The 18823-nt window shown below is 34.2% G+C and overlaps 1 protein-coding gene across 8 annotated transcripts in view; it reads right to left on the bottom strand.

Annotated features, from left to right (window-relative positions):
- Paics (PAICS bifunctional enzyme) overlaps window positions 1-18823 on the bottom strand; it is a 63837-nt gene that overhangs the window by 38606 nt on the left and 6408 nt on the right. For all 8 annotated transcript variants that reach the window (XR_013028217.1, XR_013028216.1, XM_076501135.1 and 5 more), the window contains exon 3: window positions 4601-4779. Coding sequence is in view for 6 of the 8 variants with exons in the window: in XM_076501130.1 (XP_076357245.1) it covers window positions 4601-4779 (179 nt within the window). In the remaining 2 variants the exon portion in view is untranslated. The remainder of the gene's footprint in view (window positions 1-4600; window positions 4780-18823) is intronic.

Here is an 18823-nt window from a genome sequence, read left to right as displayed (position 1 = left end):
CTTTTTCTTTTTTTTTTTAATTCCAAAAGCAGTACATCTTTATAGTTTTTTGTTCACTCCTGTGCAAAAGTTACGTAAACAATAACAGTGGATACAGAAAGTCACAGTCCCTTCCTTTCCCCCAAACAAAGCAAAAAGGAAAATTAACATATATAAACTGTTTCTTACTTTGCAAGTAAGGCTTTTCATTTGGTTTGAGAATGATTCTTTGAAGTATTAAACAGTATTGGTGTATTAACCAGTAATACAATAGAATAATAAGCAGTTATTATTCTATATATCATTAAGCTTATAATCTGGTTCAAGTGTGGCCCTTCCCTTCCTTTCCAAAAATCCTGTTTCTGCAGCCGAATAAAATGAAGTCAACAATATTCAGAGGTACTAACACAATATTAACAACTTAATACGCATCAACTAAGGACCCAATGGGGAGCACAAAAACCATTTGCAACATCCTTTGTGAATGTAGACTTGAATACATTGGAAATATGATGAAAAATTTTAGAATTCAGGTGTATAATAGACATACAAGACTGTTATGCTGATCTAACTGCAACAGCTCATCATGCCAGAAAAAGATATGATAAATAATAATAATAAACATAATAAGATATGAACCACTCACAAGAAGATGAAAGAACTTTTCACATCAACTTAACTGATAACACACTCATTCAGTCTACACAAAGCACAAATGTCAGCAAAACCCTACTCTCATCTTGAGAGCATTCTAATTATTTAAGTTATAATAAAAGAAACTATAAATGGGTGGTTAGCATATCAGGCATTCTATCAAGAATGGCCTAGAATTAAACTTGTCACTACTAACAAAAACTAGGCAGATATGGAGGAATTTTCTAATCTATTAATTGATTACTTTCAATTATTCCTCTTATTTCAACTTGTTTTGGATGTTTTTAAAAGACATTTTCAAACTATTCTTCACTTAGTATGATATACATATTCAGATATGACAATTTAGGATTAAGTTACTTTTTTAAATCCTAAGCTGTTTTATATAAAAATTATCAAAAACAATATGGTGTGGTATATTAAGGAAAAACTGAGTAAACCTTAAAGCTATTGGATAAATCAGTTTAATAACTGAGGATTCAGTCAAGATACCAATCATGAAATAATGTTAAATTTCTTACAATCCAAGTTCTAATATTAAATGAAATAATGTGACTAGGGAAAAAAAAAATTTATTACAACAATAAATACAAACAGTGTGTGTGTATTCCCAAAGACCTAACCAATTTGCTAGAAACATTCTGAACAAATGCACAACACTAATATGGGCAGTAATGAACAAATTTGATTTAATTGTGTGCTTAAAATGCAGTTATATCTGTAAATCAATCAGAGTCAGTAATTTAAAACGATGCCGGTTTATGATGCATATCTTACATAATACACGATTACTTCCCTATGTGTGAATGGATTACAAACAATCCAAGAAATATATAATACAACACCCCATATGCCAATAAATGACACCTTTCTCATTCATCATTAGGCCCTCTTCCATAAGCAACCAATGGACCCACTTTTTTTTACTACAAACTTTCAAGAATACCAATACATGAAACGGTTATTGACATACTGTAGGTGAAGAAATCGGATAGAGCATGCTGCATAGAAATAACATGGATAAGAGTGTAGTGTCTCTGCGATTGGATTGGCTTATGTTGGGTTTTACAAATTAAGCGTGATAATACATTTTGTTACCCTGAAATGGAAATAAAGGTGACTCAAATTTCACCATGGGAGGAAAATAAAGAAGTTGGAACTTTAAAGGCTAAATTTACAAGCACTCGCTCAGTCCTCTGGCTTCTGAATTCAGAGTAATTGTAAGATAGGAACTCGTGGGATATTCATATATCACAACCTGAAAATACGATTAATACAATACTATGGGTTTCTCCCTACAATTTCTTTTGTAATATTACTTTATCAAAAAAAATTAACTCTTCATAAAAAATAATTTACTTTAGACTTTATATAATATATTAATATAGTTGGTAAACATGACTGTCACAAGGTATAGATAAAATATAATTAAATGAAAAATATTCAAGCCAATCCTTGAAAAATAAAAACAGTTCCAGTGAGAGTGGAAGCTATAATAAATAACACAAAAATACTACCTTACAATTTATTTATTACATATCACTACAGTAATTATTACCACACCAAATATTTTGTATAAGCTTTAAGAACTCACTATGTATATTTAAAACATGATATACACTGTACGATGGTCAGGATGACTTTGTATGAAGAGGTAGTGCCCAACGTGGTGGTGGTAGGGATGATTTCTGTTACCTGCTTTCAATACCCAGCTCTTAATGTCCTTCTACAGTATTTCAAAGAAGTGTCTTATGGGCTAATGTTGATTGGTTGCATGCCAAAGTAGGAAGTGGATATAAATAACTTATAAATGTCTTTTCATATTAGTAGAAACTTCAATTGAGTTTATGTAGTACTGCAACAGTGTTGGAACTTTTTTTTCATTGCTTTCCTCCACAGAGTGCTAGTGCACTTTGTGAGATTTGCAAGACATTTTTACTGCTGCCTCACCTAAGAATAAAAGTGTACCATTTTTATTTGGATTAAATACGGCTGATTTAGAGCAGCAAAACTATAGGATAAAAGGACGTGCAGATACGCAAGTATTTGTTACTCCCCACAAACTGGATTAGCAGTTTCTAGCACAAGTTTTTAAAAGAATCTTACAGTTGAACAGTTATTATTCATTGCCATATTTAAGCACAAATTTCCTAAATTTTACAAAATTATCAAAATTAAAAGAGCATTTAGCATCAAGTGTTACACTAAATGGTCTGAAACCAAGTTAAATGTAATTTAAATTTAGAAGTTAAATAAATATCAATATGTATCCAGTATGTGATATCTGCCAAAATGATTGATACACAGTTTTCTTTCTTAATACAAAAAATAATTTATAATAATGGTTATTACAAATAATGTTTTATATACAAAAGTTTTACAAACAATATTGAACCTTCTATCTGAGCTGGAACTTCCTTGATATACTATCGAGGGTTCATGATGAGTGAATTAATTTCAAGTTGCTATTGGCACAATTCACAAAATGGAAAGTTAGCTATCTCTTCGATGATCACACAATTCACAGCTAAAGTTACATAATATCTTCATGAAATAACTAATGCCCAACGTTTATTTGACATTTAATAGTTTCTAATGTTCGAAATCCGTAACTGTTTCTGGTCAATATCTGAAGTTTCCTATTAATAATTGCTAATCACAGTTATAGTTTCAGAGGTTTATAATATTCCAACTGTAGCAAACCAATAGTATATTATGTCTCTTGGCAAGTTGTGCTGGATATCTTTTATAAGCATTAGGAGTGATTCCAGAAATTTCAGCTTGCACATTAATACTGGTATTCACATACACATATACATTGTTGATTTTTGAGAATCTTCTGCAATTTTAGTGAAAAGGTGGAAATTCCCCAATAGAAATTTAACAGTACATGTCACACGTATTTCTAAATATACATTTAACTGAAACGAAAATCGATATTAAAATAAATATATAATAGTAAATCTGTCACACATGACATTAGCTTAAATAATGATGCTTGATATGGATGATTACAAGAAACTTATTCTAGATTTTACAGCATTAGAACATTGTATGTTCTAGAAAGGGAAATTACCACCATTTATTTTAAAGAATCTGGTTGGTTCTGTAAAATATAGATCTGTTCCAAATAATATAGTTTTTATCCTAATGCAAATGTTGGTTACTACTAAGAGTCACATTTTACTTGTTGCATTTTGTTGGTGTATTGACAAAAGGCCATATTATCTAATCAAAAACACCTTAGGTGTGAAAAAAAAAAGTGTGGCCAAAGGAAAGATTGAGTGTGTGACTTAAAGAGTGGAATCAACATTAGCAGCCAACCTGGTAATTACACTTATAGCATTGATAAGAACTTTACAGAGAATAATTCGTTCGGCAGCTATTTTGTTTTTACCCACCATCATATCCCTAGATGAACAACAACAAAAAAGGCCTAGCTAACTAATAAATGAATATTTACTGTAAAATTATCATCAATGCTGTAAGTATAGCTACCAGTTTACCTGCCAACTTTGATTTCATTCCTTTAAGTCTCAGCTTAATCCTTTCTTGACCATGTCTTTTTTCACACCCATGGTGATTTTGATTAGATGTATTATACATAATACAAACAAGATTAGTCTGGTCAACAAAAAAGAGCCAATCTTGGTTGATCACACAAAATTCATCTTTCAACTGTTAAAATTTATCAGAAATCACAACAGTATTTTAGTACTCATATTTCTTCTTTTGTTCGTGCAAATGTAATTTGAAAATATTCGGTAAAAATATCAGTAGCATTTTCTTTAGAAAAGGAAGACAAAAAAAGAAATTTAGCAGTGAAATTACTGGTTCAGTTGTTATAAAATACAATATTATATTTGTGAGATCCAAATATGAAGTAAAGTTCAATACCAGCTTTTTGTAATTTTGTTAATTCTATTAGACTATCATCACATCAAATATACTGAAATATACTTCTCACCTTATAGAAAGTCTCAAGTTTTGGAGGAAAGAAACGATATCCCTCTGGAACTCCAACATTCCTCTTTAAAAATGATCCAGTTGCAATTCTTCTAGTCACCCATTCTATTGGAATCATTTCACAGCGTCTAGCAACAAATGCTTTCTCATCATGACGTCTTACAAAATGAGTTTTAATCCCTAAACATTAAATTAAACAAATTTTTATATGCATAATAACTCAAAGTACTTTTAATAATGTATCCATATCCCTGATCATCATCTTTAAATACACAAATATTATACTTGAGTAAATGTCTACTAATTCATGTATTTTCAATAAAAGGTAATTTCAATGAACCAGCAAGAGGATTTCCTGAGCTTTGATTAACTAAATATAATGTAAAAATCATTGCTAATAAAATGGTTAATTGTAAGTATGAAGAAGTTTAATATTAAATTCAAGATTTTCATAAAGAGATCATTTTTTGTTTGTTTCTTGCTTCTAATTCAGAGTTTCTATGAAGTAAATAGAGGTGAGCTACCAGACATTTTGAAATTAAAGAAACTAGTTTAATTAAAACACCTATGCTAGTATTCTTCAGTTTCATGTTGTCTTAAGAATGTGAGGAAGAGGATGCACGAACTGTTGAAACTTGTTTCTTAAAATTAGAGGAACCTGTTAAGAAAATAAATACATAATACTGTGTAATTAACAATAAAGTTTAAATTCACACTATTTTCCCTTAAAGTTAGTATTGTTCCATTAGTGTGGATTTAAACTTCATTGAACAACTTAATTTCAACAAGTTCGTACATCTTCTCCGACTCACATTACCTTCTGAAGAAGGTTTCTGATAGAACATTCTGGAGGTTATTCCATTTTATGTAATTTTTTACTGATTTTTAGACAGGTTTAAAGGATACACTGAAGCTGAAATTATTAGCCTGAAAAGGTTTTTGGGTGAAAGATAAAATCCCAAATTAATCTTTTTGAAAGAGTCATTGAAGTTTTTGAACCTAAGCAAATAAAATAAATGAGCTTCTAGTAAGATGGTAGAAGTATATTTATGTATATAAAAACTAACCAAAATTAAACAGCAACAGATTATGCAATATTCAAAGTTAGAGCCTGAAATAAATATGGATGCAAGAATCATATTTTTTACAGTTCACTGTAATTATCAAACTATAAACTTTTAGTGATAAGATTTTTTAAATTAATTACTCAGGCCTTCAACTGTTAGCGGTCTTTATAGTTGTAATCCACACAACATAAAGACATTTATGCAGCTTAGATATTAGGATATATTAAACTCGGATCTATATCCAAATACATTTAGTCGACAATGTTCGTTAATGCTAACTACAAAACTAGGTCTTTAACACTTAACAATACAAGCAAATACAAGTTACTTATTATTTATATACTGAATATACTTAATTTCCACACATTTTCAATAACTGTTATGGAAGTTACCAATATATTGCATCTAAAATATCATGTACACTTTATGAAGTATCTGTTACTCAAGCCAAAGTTTCTCTTAAAATTAAACATGCATAATTTAGAATTTTGAGAACCCTTTGAGAGAAAGCAACGGAGAATATGAATAAGGAATTTACTTTAGCTTTCCTTTGAATGTGGTACCACTGTTTATGTATAAGCATAACGTGAAATTTCACACCTAAAACTGAGGATCACGTATTACTTAACAAATTATACATCCAGGACAATGTCTCGCATCCACAGTAACTGACTCTCACATTAAAACAAACTTTTGATATTGCATTCCTGTCCATAAGTATAGTTTTGCAAAAATTTTGCATTACTTTAATAAAGCACAAGATGTATACTTACTGAAAAATTACAAGACTTGAATGCAGTAACAAATGTAGTCTACCACCAAAACTTTTCTACTTTTTATAAATATTCAATTGCGGGAAATCGCTCAAGGGTTTCTTTATGTGAATTGAATCATCATATTTTTTGTGTTCAGACAAAACTGTTTTTTCATATATCTTTTGTATTTTCCAATCATTTTTCATCTCTTAAATTCAACTGAAAACGTGTTTGACAAGTGTTTTATTGAAATGTAACTATTTCTTTCTAACGAGTCACCAATTTTATGTAACAGTTTCATTGGAATTAAGCACAAAGCTAAGCAATGAGCTATCTCTCCTCTGTTCATTATGGGGATCAAAACCAGATATTTAACAGTGTGAATCTGCAGAAATGCCCCTGTGCCACTGGGGAGGCTCATGGAATGAAATGCCAAATTTTTTTGGAAAAAAACCCAACAAAAACTGGCAGAGAACTAGTCTTCCTTAGAAACAGAAAACAAGAGTTCTCAAATTGATTTCTTCCATGCTAAACAGTTATGTAATTGTGAGACACCCAATATTTTGCCAGCATTTACTTTTTATAGCTGACCACCAGTATCAGTTTCATCTATGTCATCACATCTGAACAGAGTTCAAATTATTAATTACAGTGAACTTTTCAAAAGTGGATACATATATATTATATTCCTGCTTCCCATTTAGGTTTGATTTACTTCAGTGTATTTTCAAAGAGATATTCATAGGGAAAAATCAGAATATAGCTGCAAATGACTTGAAATTCCATGTTTAACATATATGATGTATCAAATCATTCAGTCTACCTTGACAACAGAACATGAAAACTTTGAAGGGTTGGATATATTTCAGTTTGATTTTATCTAGTAGTTAATTTTGGTCATTAGAATTTGGCATGCAAATTTCAGATTTTTTCAAAGTTTCCACATGTTAACATTATTTTATTAAGTTGTTTGTACAGATAATACAAAAGCACCAACTTCAAAAGTTAGGATGAGGTAAACGACAAATTAATTTCTGTAAATGTTTTGAAATATTTATTATCCATATTCTGGGTCATCAGCAGTAAACATTTTTTCATAACTGGCTGCTGGTACTAGATGATAGTTATGATGAAGGATACTGTGGACTTGAGCACCTACATTTCATTCTCATTTTAAATTTATAGTTTTATTCTACACTGGGGGCTTGGGTTGGTCGTGTGGTAAAGATCTGGATTTTGGATGTGGTGAGACTGGTGTTAATCCATGTGATACCACAAAATATTCCTACACTATAAGTTATGGGTGCATTATAATAGTGATAATCACTCCTTAATATAGATGGTGGATAGTAAAGTGATATTCAGTGTCTGCCTTCCCTCTAGTCAGTAGTGCAAGATAAAGAATCCCAGCAGATAACCTTCTTAGCTTTGCTATAAATACAAACATACGATTGAGTACTATAATTGGATGTATAGTGTGTTTCCAGTACTGTGAAGATCCTACTTTTATAAAGTAGCACCAAACCAGTTTATAACTTGGTTAACCTGGTTTCTTGTATTTGTTGCTTATATTTACATAGGGAATTAATTAACTGAACTTTATTTGAAAGATATCTAAATCCTAGTGTAATGAATTGTCACTACAGGAGTGGTCTGTGATACAAGCAACATATCCAGTTTTATAAAATTGGTTCATGCCACTTTCCGAACATCCAACAAAGCAGTATGGCAGTGATAAACTTATGATTAGAGAAATATTAAGATGCTCTGCAAAGGGAGCATAATTTCAAAAATGGGAACCCTCGGTGTTCTTCTTAAAAGCAGAAAAACTCCAATATTAGAGCTTTTAGATGTCAGATTTCGAACAGACCAATACAATTCAAAGTAACATCCTCATCTGTAAAGTGAAACCTATAAATCTTCGACTGAAAAACATTCGTTGCAAGTTACCTAGCCATATTTTCTATTTTTATGTAAATAATCTGGCTTCATAAAGTGATGCAACTTGTTGGCAATAAATGTCAATTGTAAACAAACAGCAGCAAAATCCACTTGTTTTAAAAGTAATACATTAAAAGCAAATCAAATATTTATATAAATGTGTGTTACACTATTAGTTACCATAGTTGTATCCATGGCATGAAATAGCAGTCACTTTTCATCCAAGTTCACACAGATTGATCCAGTTACTTTAGAACACAACTGACAAGATAGAATATTCTTCTCTATTCCATTATTATAACAACATATGTAACAATTTCACTTCAAAAATCACTACTGTACACTCTATCTCTAAACTCACAATAATGCAGTTTAGAATTAGAACTGAATAGTTTTTTAACACATAGTTATAACCAACAGAAGGAGAGAACCTTCCACAGAATATTAGGTATCATAATACAATAATACTCAATTGAATATGAAACTCAGAAAGTTCTAGCAACATGACAATAATTTCACTATTGTAAACAGTTCCTAATTCATAATAATTGAACTACATAATACACGATTCATAAACAGTTACGTAAATGTATTTACTATACAATATCATTCCTAAAGATAACTAAACATGACATCCATGCTATATAAAACTTTTAAAATTGTTATGCATTAAACTGAAACAGTTATGTATATCTATTCTGACACAATTAATACAACACTAAACTATGATTAAAAGTTGATCAAGACTTCAAGTACACTTCAAAATTAAGTCATTTTCTTGATAAAAATAGCCATATAAAAATGGAATGATAGTAACTATATGCACCCACATGCTTGTCAAGCTCCCAAAGGTAACTAATGGATGTTTGTGCCTTTAGCTTACATTAAATATTACCTGTTACAGCTAAGCCAACAAACACACTGTCAAACTTCACTTTCACTAACTTAACAATTTCTGACTTAAAAACTGTACACACTTGGTCACCTATATACATTGCCCAACTGAGGCTTAGAATTTTCCACAAATTATGAGACACCATGATGCAACAATACTAACTTAAGGCAACGAAAGGAATACAGTTTCCCGTAATATAACACCAAATTACAATTGAATTACATACACAACATACGAATATTACAAACTTAAGTAACCAAATTTGTCCTAACTATTGCCTTTAAATAATTGCTCATAGTATGGAGTGTCCACCTTTATTCTTGCTACAGGAATCTATCTTACTGTTCCATCAATTTACATATAAATGTACCTTGCCTGTCATCTGGCCACCAGATACTAAACTGCTTCTCACTGTTGCACCCAGTATTTTGAAGTACCTTCACTTAACTGTCCCTGACGTAGCCTTCATCTATTGGTATGTTGTGATTTGTTGTCACCTATCAATGTTTTTCACATACTCCAATCACTACTGGCACTGCCAATCCTTTTCCTAACTTAAGCTAAACCTCAGTCGTAGACTAATAAATCATGGAAGTGCTACTTTATTCTTGTGATGAATCTGACATGTTTTCTTGATTCTGCTTCTTCTAACAGCAGCATCTATAGTAACAGTCACTCTCTTCTTATTTTTTGCCTGCACCATCCTTGTAGCTAGCTTCAGCTGCTTTATACAGAGTATTCTGCTATTATTTGTCATTGATAGAATTGTGTTCACTCACGATGAGAGACATTTTATGACAAGCATAACACCTTACTTTCATCTGTTGGCTTCGTTACTTTTTGTTGCATCCTGCTTCTCTGTGCAATCCCCTGATTTCAACTTTTAACTGTTTTTTTCTTAGGCTTATATCCCTCCATAGTCTTGCATACACTGTTTGATTATTTGATCATCTCCTCCATGTCTTTTGATTGTCTCCCCCTTTAGGAAGTAACATAACAGTTAAGCACAATCATAAACTGCTAAAGTATTAGTAAATCTACCAGTCCCTTTAGACTATTTTCAAATTTGCCCATGTCAGTCCATCTTACGAAATATCGCTGTAGACGTGCCAAACTTAAATACAGTTTTTCCAGTGTCAGATTTGACTTCTTTGAACTTCCAGTGAAAAACTTCTTCCAAAAGTTCTTATCATTTCAGCAAGGTCACTTGTAACTTCTCATAATCTAGGGCATGTTTGGACTTATGCTTGAATAGTCATGAAGGCCTTTGCCTGTGAAAATGGGCTGAGACAAACTGCCAGGTTACCTTTTGACTTTGGGTAAATCTTTTATCTCTCTAAGAAAACAGCCATGCTGCCTTTCTGTTCATTAAATTTGGGCAGTTGGGGTTGGCTGGCCCGGACCCCATTATCATTCTTGCTTTAACTTAGTATTGTTACATCACAGCATTTCATAGTTTGTAGGGCAGTATTTAAAGTGAGTTACACAGTTGAAAGAAATAGAGAGAACAACTTGTCTTGTCAGTTGGGTTATAAAATAATTAAGCCAAAGTATGTAGACATTTATGGAAAAAAAGAGAAGTATTTAAAGCTCTCAAATCAACTGTGGTAATAGTCTAGTTAGAACAACTTCCTCTTTCTGATCCTTACGGAAACATGACGGCCAAAGTCCATCAGAGGGTTTCATTTGGAAAAGCTTGTTTTCATGTTGCTCACTCTAAGTCGACTGCCAACTGGTATGGAGCCGAGCACTGAATACAGGACTATAGTCCATGTATGGAAGAGGCACAGCAGCGATAGTGCCAGAGCAGACAGATTTAGCTGCAGTGTCAGTGAGCTCATTCTCACAAATACCAACATGGCCCAGTATCCGGAAAAACTTAGTAGAAGTAGATGTTAAAGAGAAATGGGCCAATCAGCTTTGAATATTGGCAATAATAGGATGTGAACTAACACTAAGCGATTCCAGGGCCAGTAGAGAACTAAGCGAGTCAGTATAAATAGTGCAGTTTGAGTACTGCTTAGCTTCTATGTGATCCAGGGCAGGAGAAATTGCATACAGTTCAGCAGTGAACATAAATGCTGTAAAGGGGATTCTGCACACAACCACCGAATTGCAACAAACCATGGCAGAGCCCACAGAGTCACCTGATTTTGAACCATCCTATAAACAGGAATGGAAAGATGGTTTGAAAGATGTTCAGCAAATAACAGACAGTATTTCTAATCAGGGGTGTCTGCTTTTCTCAGATGACTTAAAGATAGGTCACATATTGGGACTGTAAAAAGCCATGGTGGGATGGGCTGACCAGTGGATAGAACGATGTTATCCAAGGACAGACCCAATTCACAGGGGATATGAAGGCCAAAAGTAGCAGTGGCAAATTTTCTGTTCTGAAAGAGTATGGCCCACCAAGGAAAGAAAAAACAACTCAAAGTGAGATGTCCTGCTAAGAAACAAAGTTTATAAACAAATAGTAAAGAAAGTTGCCAATGGCATAGGTGCAAAGAAGGTTCATGAGACTGTATAAGCTCTGAACTGGGGAAGTGCAGAAGCCCCAGTGTTAGAGCTGAAGTCCTTGATGATGAATGGGGTCCAGCATCATTAAGGCAGTGGTCCTGGCAGAACCATAGACCAAAGATCCATAGTTATGTTTCCATAAGATAAGAGCACGATATATCTTTAGCATAGAACATTGATCCCCAAGTGGTGGAAGAGTATACACAGAGGATGTTTAGTGCTGTTGTGCATTTGACCTCTAGCTGCTTGAAGTGTGGTAAAGGTCAGCTTAGTGTCAAAGATAAGCCCCAAGAACTTTGTATTGGTGAAGTTGTGCTACCTGTGGTCCCTGAGACAGAGTTCAAAATCAGGGTGAATACTCTGTTGGTGGCAAAAGTGCATGCACATGGTTTCAGAGAAAGAAAAGTTAACGCCAATTACTGTGGTCCTCTTCAGTAAATGATTGAAGGCAGTCTGAAGCTGCAACTCAATATACTTCATGTTCAACGACTGGCACGAGATGTGAAAGTCGTCGACATGAAGCTCATTTGGAACAGTAAGAGAGAGTTGTTCAGTTATGGCATTAATCTTTATACTTTTCAGAGCAACTCCAAGTTCCTGTAGAAAAAAACCGGAAAGTGTCGAAGCCACACAAACTTGGAATCTCCTGCGCATTAAAAATTTTTAATACAAATGGGCATATGACCACATAACTCATATATATGGAGGTCTCGCAGAATGCCATACCTCAATGTTGTATCATAACCCTTCACAATGTCAAAGAATATTGATACAAGATGTTGTCATTTGAGAAAAGCTTCTATGAATGTCGTTTCTAGTTGAATCAGGTGGTCCATGGTGGAATGCTGTCATCAGAACTCACACTGGATAGGCAAGAGGAGGCTGTTTGATTTGAGGAACCAAACAAGATGAGCATTAACCATCCTCTCTAAGGTCTTACAGAGACAGCTCATCAAAGCAACTGGATGGTAGTTGAAGGAACGTTGGCATCCTTCCCAGGCTTAAAGAAAGATAGGACAATAGCCTGGTGCCAGGTATCAGGAAAACATTCTCCTGCCAGATCAAGTTAAAAACAATCAGAAGAATAGCAAGAGAAGCAGGAGACAGATAGCTCAGAATTTCATAATATATATCATCAGGTCCAACTGATATATCACCAGACCAATGAAGGGCCAGTTTGTGTTCCACAACTGGAAAGAGATGATTATGATCATAGAAATAATCAGCTTGAAATGAAAAAAATGATCATTGTGCCCGTGTCTTGATGGCTAAGAAGGTAAAGGAAGAAGCAGAAGTGCTAGATACCCAGCAAAAGCTTTCACCTGAAGAGCAATGCTCTGCGTATCAGCTATTTCCTGGCCATCAAAGAGCAAGATCAAGAGGGGGACAGAATTATATTGCCCACTGACTATTTGAATCTTGTCCCACATGACTTTGAAACTGGTGGTAGAAAATATGCTACTTCTGAACTTAATCCAAGAGTCCTTCTGGGTTTGATGTCTAACCCACTAAGTATGTGCACAGGCCTACTGGAAAGAAATGCAGTGCAAGAGTTTGGGATACCTACAAAAAGTATCCCAGGCCCATGTTTGAACCTTCAGTGCCATGTGACAGGTAGGATTCCACCACAGACGAGGATATCATGGAAAACATGTCGAGGTTTTAGGAATACATTGAGCAGCTGTTTGTATAATAGTCAGTTACTGCTGCCACACAGTCATCTATTAATGGCTTACAGATGATGGCAGGATCAAGTTCTGCATGAGCAGTGAAAGAGGACCAGTTTACTTGATCCAGCTTCCACCGGGGCACATGGGTCACGTGGCATCAACCACGGCCAGTCTCTCTTAAGATTATAGGAAAATGATAACTGCCTCATGAATTATTGTCAAACCTCCAAGATAAATGGGAAAATAATGAAGAGGAGCAAATTGAGAGATCAATAGTAGTAAAGAACTGACTAGGTACATGGAAATAAGTAGAAGAACCAGTCCCCAGAGGGTATGATGTCCATTAAAGTCCCCCAGGATTGAAAAGGGAGACAGCAACTGTTCAATGAGAACATCAAGGTCTCATTGATCATAGGTATCTCTAGGAGACAGGTGGAGAGAACAAACAGTGATGGTACAACCCAAGGAAATACAGATGGCTATGGCTTCCAAAGATGTGGCAATTTGCAAAGACAGAGTGGGCATATGCTGATCAAACAACAGCGCCACCCTTATATGCACTTGTCCATCACACAGCCTATCATTTCTGTACAAAAAAAAGAAACTGCCAAAAGGTGACTGTATCTGCAGGTTTCAGAAATGTTTCTTGTAAGAAAAGATATACAGGATGGTAATAAGTAATCAGTGCTTTGATGTCATCCAGATTAGAACATAAACCTCGACAGTTCCATTGTATCAAGGTGGCTATTTTTCTTTATGTGTAGGCAAATTGGGCAGATAACCCTTCTGTTTATGACATCTTTTTTCTTTACTGTCTTCATTCGAGAGAGGTCTTTCGACCTCCACGGATCCTACCCGAGATCGATTGGGCAGGACTTTGCTATTGGAAGATGACTCCAATGACTGAAAACATGAACGAATGATCGTTTTGCATCTTGGGGTAGGAAAAGATGTATCCTAGGTAGTGCCTGTACCTGGATGCAAAGGTTGTGGATCTTAAGATTTGTTGGAATATATGTAAGGGACAGAGATGGATGTTGAAGTTGGTTCATTAACTTTTTAATCATGGAGGACAAAAGACTTTTCATTTGGTTTGAGAATGATTCTTTTGGAGGCACAGAGAGATCTGTCTGCACTCCCACTGTAGTAGTGGAACAAAGTGCAGCAGCATACATCCAAGATGAAGTGGCAGACAGCAACTTCTGAGCCTCAAGATAAGTAATGTTATCAATAGTTTTCAAACACTGCACCTCTTTCTCTTCCAACCATTTAGGGCAAGAACGAAAGTAGAATGGATGAGAGCCATTACAATTGATGCAATGAGGGTCCATTTCACACTCATAAGCATTGTGGTCCTTACCACTGCAAGAAGCACACGTCAAGTGATCAAACCGTTGATACTGAAAACACCCGAGAGTGTATGGAAAATATGGCCGTAGTCTGCAATTACGATAACCTGCCTTGATGGTGGAAGGTGGATGTGGTGACGGAAATGTCAGAATAAGAACATTGGTCATCATCGTAATTCCATCTTTGCAAGTGAAGATATGCCTCACTACAGAAATTCCTTGGGTGGAGAAACCAGCGAGAATCTCCGACTCAGATGTTTTACAAATCCCTCTCAACAATAACTCCTCATGATGAATTCAAAGTAGCATGAGGTGTAACCTCAATAAGTATATCCCCAATCGCCTTTTCACTATGTTGAGATGTGGCCGTTTCCACCAATATGTCACCAGATCGAAGCTTCTTTACTGACTTTGGAGACCCAGCAAGTCCCTCTAGTCCCTTCTGAATGAAAAAGGGAGATTTGTCTGGAAGAGAATGTAGTATAAGAAAATGAAGTACAGATGTTATTCATGTTGAAGACTGCTGCTTAGAATCTTCAAGAAATGGTCACTTACCTATGGACTGTTTTTTTCATTATTTTATTTAAGTTTTTATTTGGTGGATGCATAATTTAAAAAAAAAAAATTCAGTGCCCACTAACCCCACTCACAACAAAGTCCTACAAGGGGTGAACTACAATGCCAAACAAGGACACTGCAACAATGCCAGGGTTTCATTAGCACTGTACCCAAACACCAGCATCAGATGCAATGTCCACAGCGCCTGTTGAGAACATCCAACACTGGTACTTGGTTGAACCTAGCCCAAGTGGATCAGCCAACTGACCCAAGGTGTGCACTCCAAAGCTGCCCGTCTACAGGAATTTAAGGCCAAAGTTGTGTGCTAGGGTTGGTCCCCTCAACCACCAAGATCCTCTCCTCCCCTTCTTGGGTCACCACACATAGCAAACACGTGGGTGGATGTTTAGATCCCAGAGGAGGTAATCTGAAAGAATAGAACTTCCCTGGGAGGTCCCCTTCACCAAGTACAGGAATCCATACAGAGGGGTAATTACATTTGACTTGTTTAAAATATATATAATTTTAAAACAAGTGGATTGTGTGATGTTCCGTTTATTGTTAACATTTATCGCCAACAAATCACCGAAACCTACTGTAAAAAATTTGGTCCCTGTATAACAAGTGAAAGTAGTGAACAAAGGTTTAGGCTGGTAGATGGGATATTCTCACAGTAATATGGGTCCTAGTTTTGCAATCACCTCCAAAACAAAGAGCGGCCCATATGGCCAGGTAATTAGGGTGCTTGACTCGCCATCCGAGGTCGTAAATTTGAATGCCCGTCACACCAAACATGCTCCCCCTTTGAGCCGTGGAGGTGTTATTAAGGTGACGAACAATCTCACTATTCGTTCATAAAAGAATAGCGCAAAATTTAGCAGTAGGTGGTGATGACTAGCTACCTTCTCTCTAGTCTTATGCTGCTAAATTAGGGATGGCTGGCACAGATAACCCTCGCTTAGCTTTGACGAAATTCAAAATTAACCAAACTACATCCCAGGACACATCTTATATCTCGCATTATAGCCTGTGCCCTGGTAAATTTTTTTTTTACTTTATGCACATATACAAATATGCTTATGCAATGGTTTATGCTACTTCTTTTTAGCCGATTGCAAGTTACTAAAAATAAACATTTTATTAATCCAAAATTATATAACTTTTCACAATCAGATATTGCAGCATATAAATCACATTTTATTCATTTCTTATCAAACAAATTATACAATTTACAGTAAAATATAATTATACAATTTACAATAAAATATAATTATACAATTTACATAAATATAACAGAAAATAAATGAAACTGACATCAGAAAACATGCCAGCATTTTTGTACCTTTGCTTATAACATTATTTCAGCATAGTCTTTGTGATCACATCTCTAGTCATGTGCTAAAATGTAAAGAGAACTGAAAGCAAAATTACCGCAGCATGTTGTAATCTTTACCATATTAAAAAAAAAGGTTTTGCTTGATGCAGCATAGCTTAAACAATTACGCAAGGTGTTTTCAAAAAAGAAAAACTTTCCAAGTCAACATCCAATTTCGAAATGTTATTCACGCCTTGCAGATTGTTGACCAATGACATAGTTAATGAACCAATTAGAAATAACCTGAGCATCCAGATGTTTAAACAGGAAAATTATGACCTTTGTATTGCACTGTTACACAACATCTATCATGCGCTTCCTTCCATACACGATTATTCCACACATTGGTAGCTCTAACTACTAGCAATATACTCAAGCATATTATCTGATTAGGTTTTATTCCCAACTAACTAAGTGATTGCACATGTAAATTTGTTTAGTAAACATTAGTTATTTAAATTATGCAACAAAGAAATTAGATACAAACAATTCCTCGACCCAGGTTAACCACACGAATATGCACCTCTATAGCTGCAACTAACCAGCTTGCACATGCATTCCGATATCTAAGCTAAGCAATACTCAATATGAAAAAGAAATGGTTTATGTAGCGTCACCAAGTTTCTGAGCAGTTCCAAATATTGCGACACAAATATTAGTAGCAGTAGTATTATTGTATGTCTTCTTATTTACATAACATTCTTTAATCATTATACTTCCAGCTCTATCGTTTGTCAGGTTTCTTGCATTAGTCAGTGAATTAGATTTCTAATTACTGAGCAAATGTCTGTTGGTGAATGTAGTATTCTCGATTAGCGAATAAAAAGTTCCAGTCATTGATCTCCGAGACAGAGTAAATTTTAAAAAATTAAATTAGAAAGGTTTGTTATATATTTCATTGTATTAAAACTCCTTAGCAATAATTACATTTTTGAAAATGTTTTAAATAGCAATGAAAAATTCCAATAAATTCATGTAACTATGGGAAAAACTAGATAATAATTAATTAACTGCCTACAAACTCTCACAAAAATGACAAATTCAAAACCACTTCGCTTAAAATTAACAACCTAAACCAAAAGTGTCATTATAACAATACGAATACAATACCATCAGTAACTCAGATTACTGAAGATAGGAACTTGAAAAAAGGTAACATATTCCATTTCTGTTCATATATTTTTATTTTCCAAACATTAGCTATTCTGAATCATATAAATACATTTTTTTCAATAGTGTGTGTTGTATCATCTTCTCTCAAAAGAAAGAAATTTCACACAATATAAAACTTAGTAAAATTTATACCGATTTGAAAAGAAATATTAAATAAACTCATGATAACTCATTCTATTTAATCAAGGATTACCTATACATTCAATAAATGTCTTCAATGCAATTTACCCTCTTCTGGCTGCAATGACATTAAGTAAATAAATATAAAATAGAAGAGGGGGAAGAGACTTTAATTCTATGTTCAAGTTTGCTCCTTGAAAAAAGGTCGCACATCAACCAAGTGACTGTTTGGACAAGAACAACTTTTTATTCTAAGCTTTTAAAACTGAGGGAACACCACAGTTATTTGCAAAATCTACTTTTATTTTCTTTGTGAACAAAACATTTAACAATAGTGTTTTTGCAAAATATAATCAATAACTGCATGAACCTACATTACGCACGAGAAGAGGGAACTGGTGAGGTTTGGGGATTCCTTGGGAAATATTTACAATTTGAACGTGTAATGGCAGATTATGATGACCTTATTGAGGATATAATACATAAAAAGCAACTTTGGAGGAAAAGTACTGTAAAAATTTACATTTTGATCACTGATTTTTTTTTTTTTTTTATGGGGTTATTTTCTAAATTGTTTTGGAAGAGAACAAATCATATACTACATCACAGTGATATTAAATATACAAATGTTAAAATAAAAATACCTTAAATAATTTTCAACTTGTGTAAAATAATATTAATCTACTTCCCCTTCTCTCTCTCTCTTTATATTACTATAAAGTGGAATAAACATGTGTCCACCAAAGCCAGATTAAGGCTTTTATTGGCCCAGGACTTTTCAACTTAAGACCCCCCCTTAAA

Source organism: Tachypleus tridentatus, chromosome 5 (genome assembly GCF_004210375.1).
Source record: "Tachypleus tridentatus isolate NWPU-2018 chromosome 5, ASM421037v1, whole genome shotgun sequence".
Taxonomy (NCBI): Eukaryota; Metazoa; Arthropoda; class Merostomata; order Xiphosura; family Limulidae; genus Tachypleus; species Tachypleus tridentatus.
This window is presented reverse-complemented; position numbering and strand designations above follow the sequence as displayed.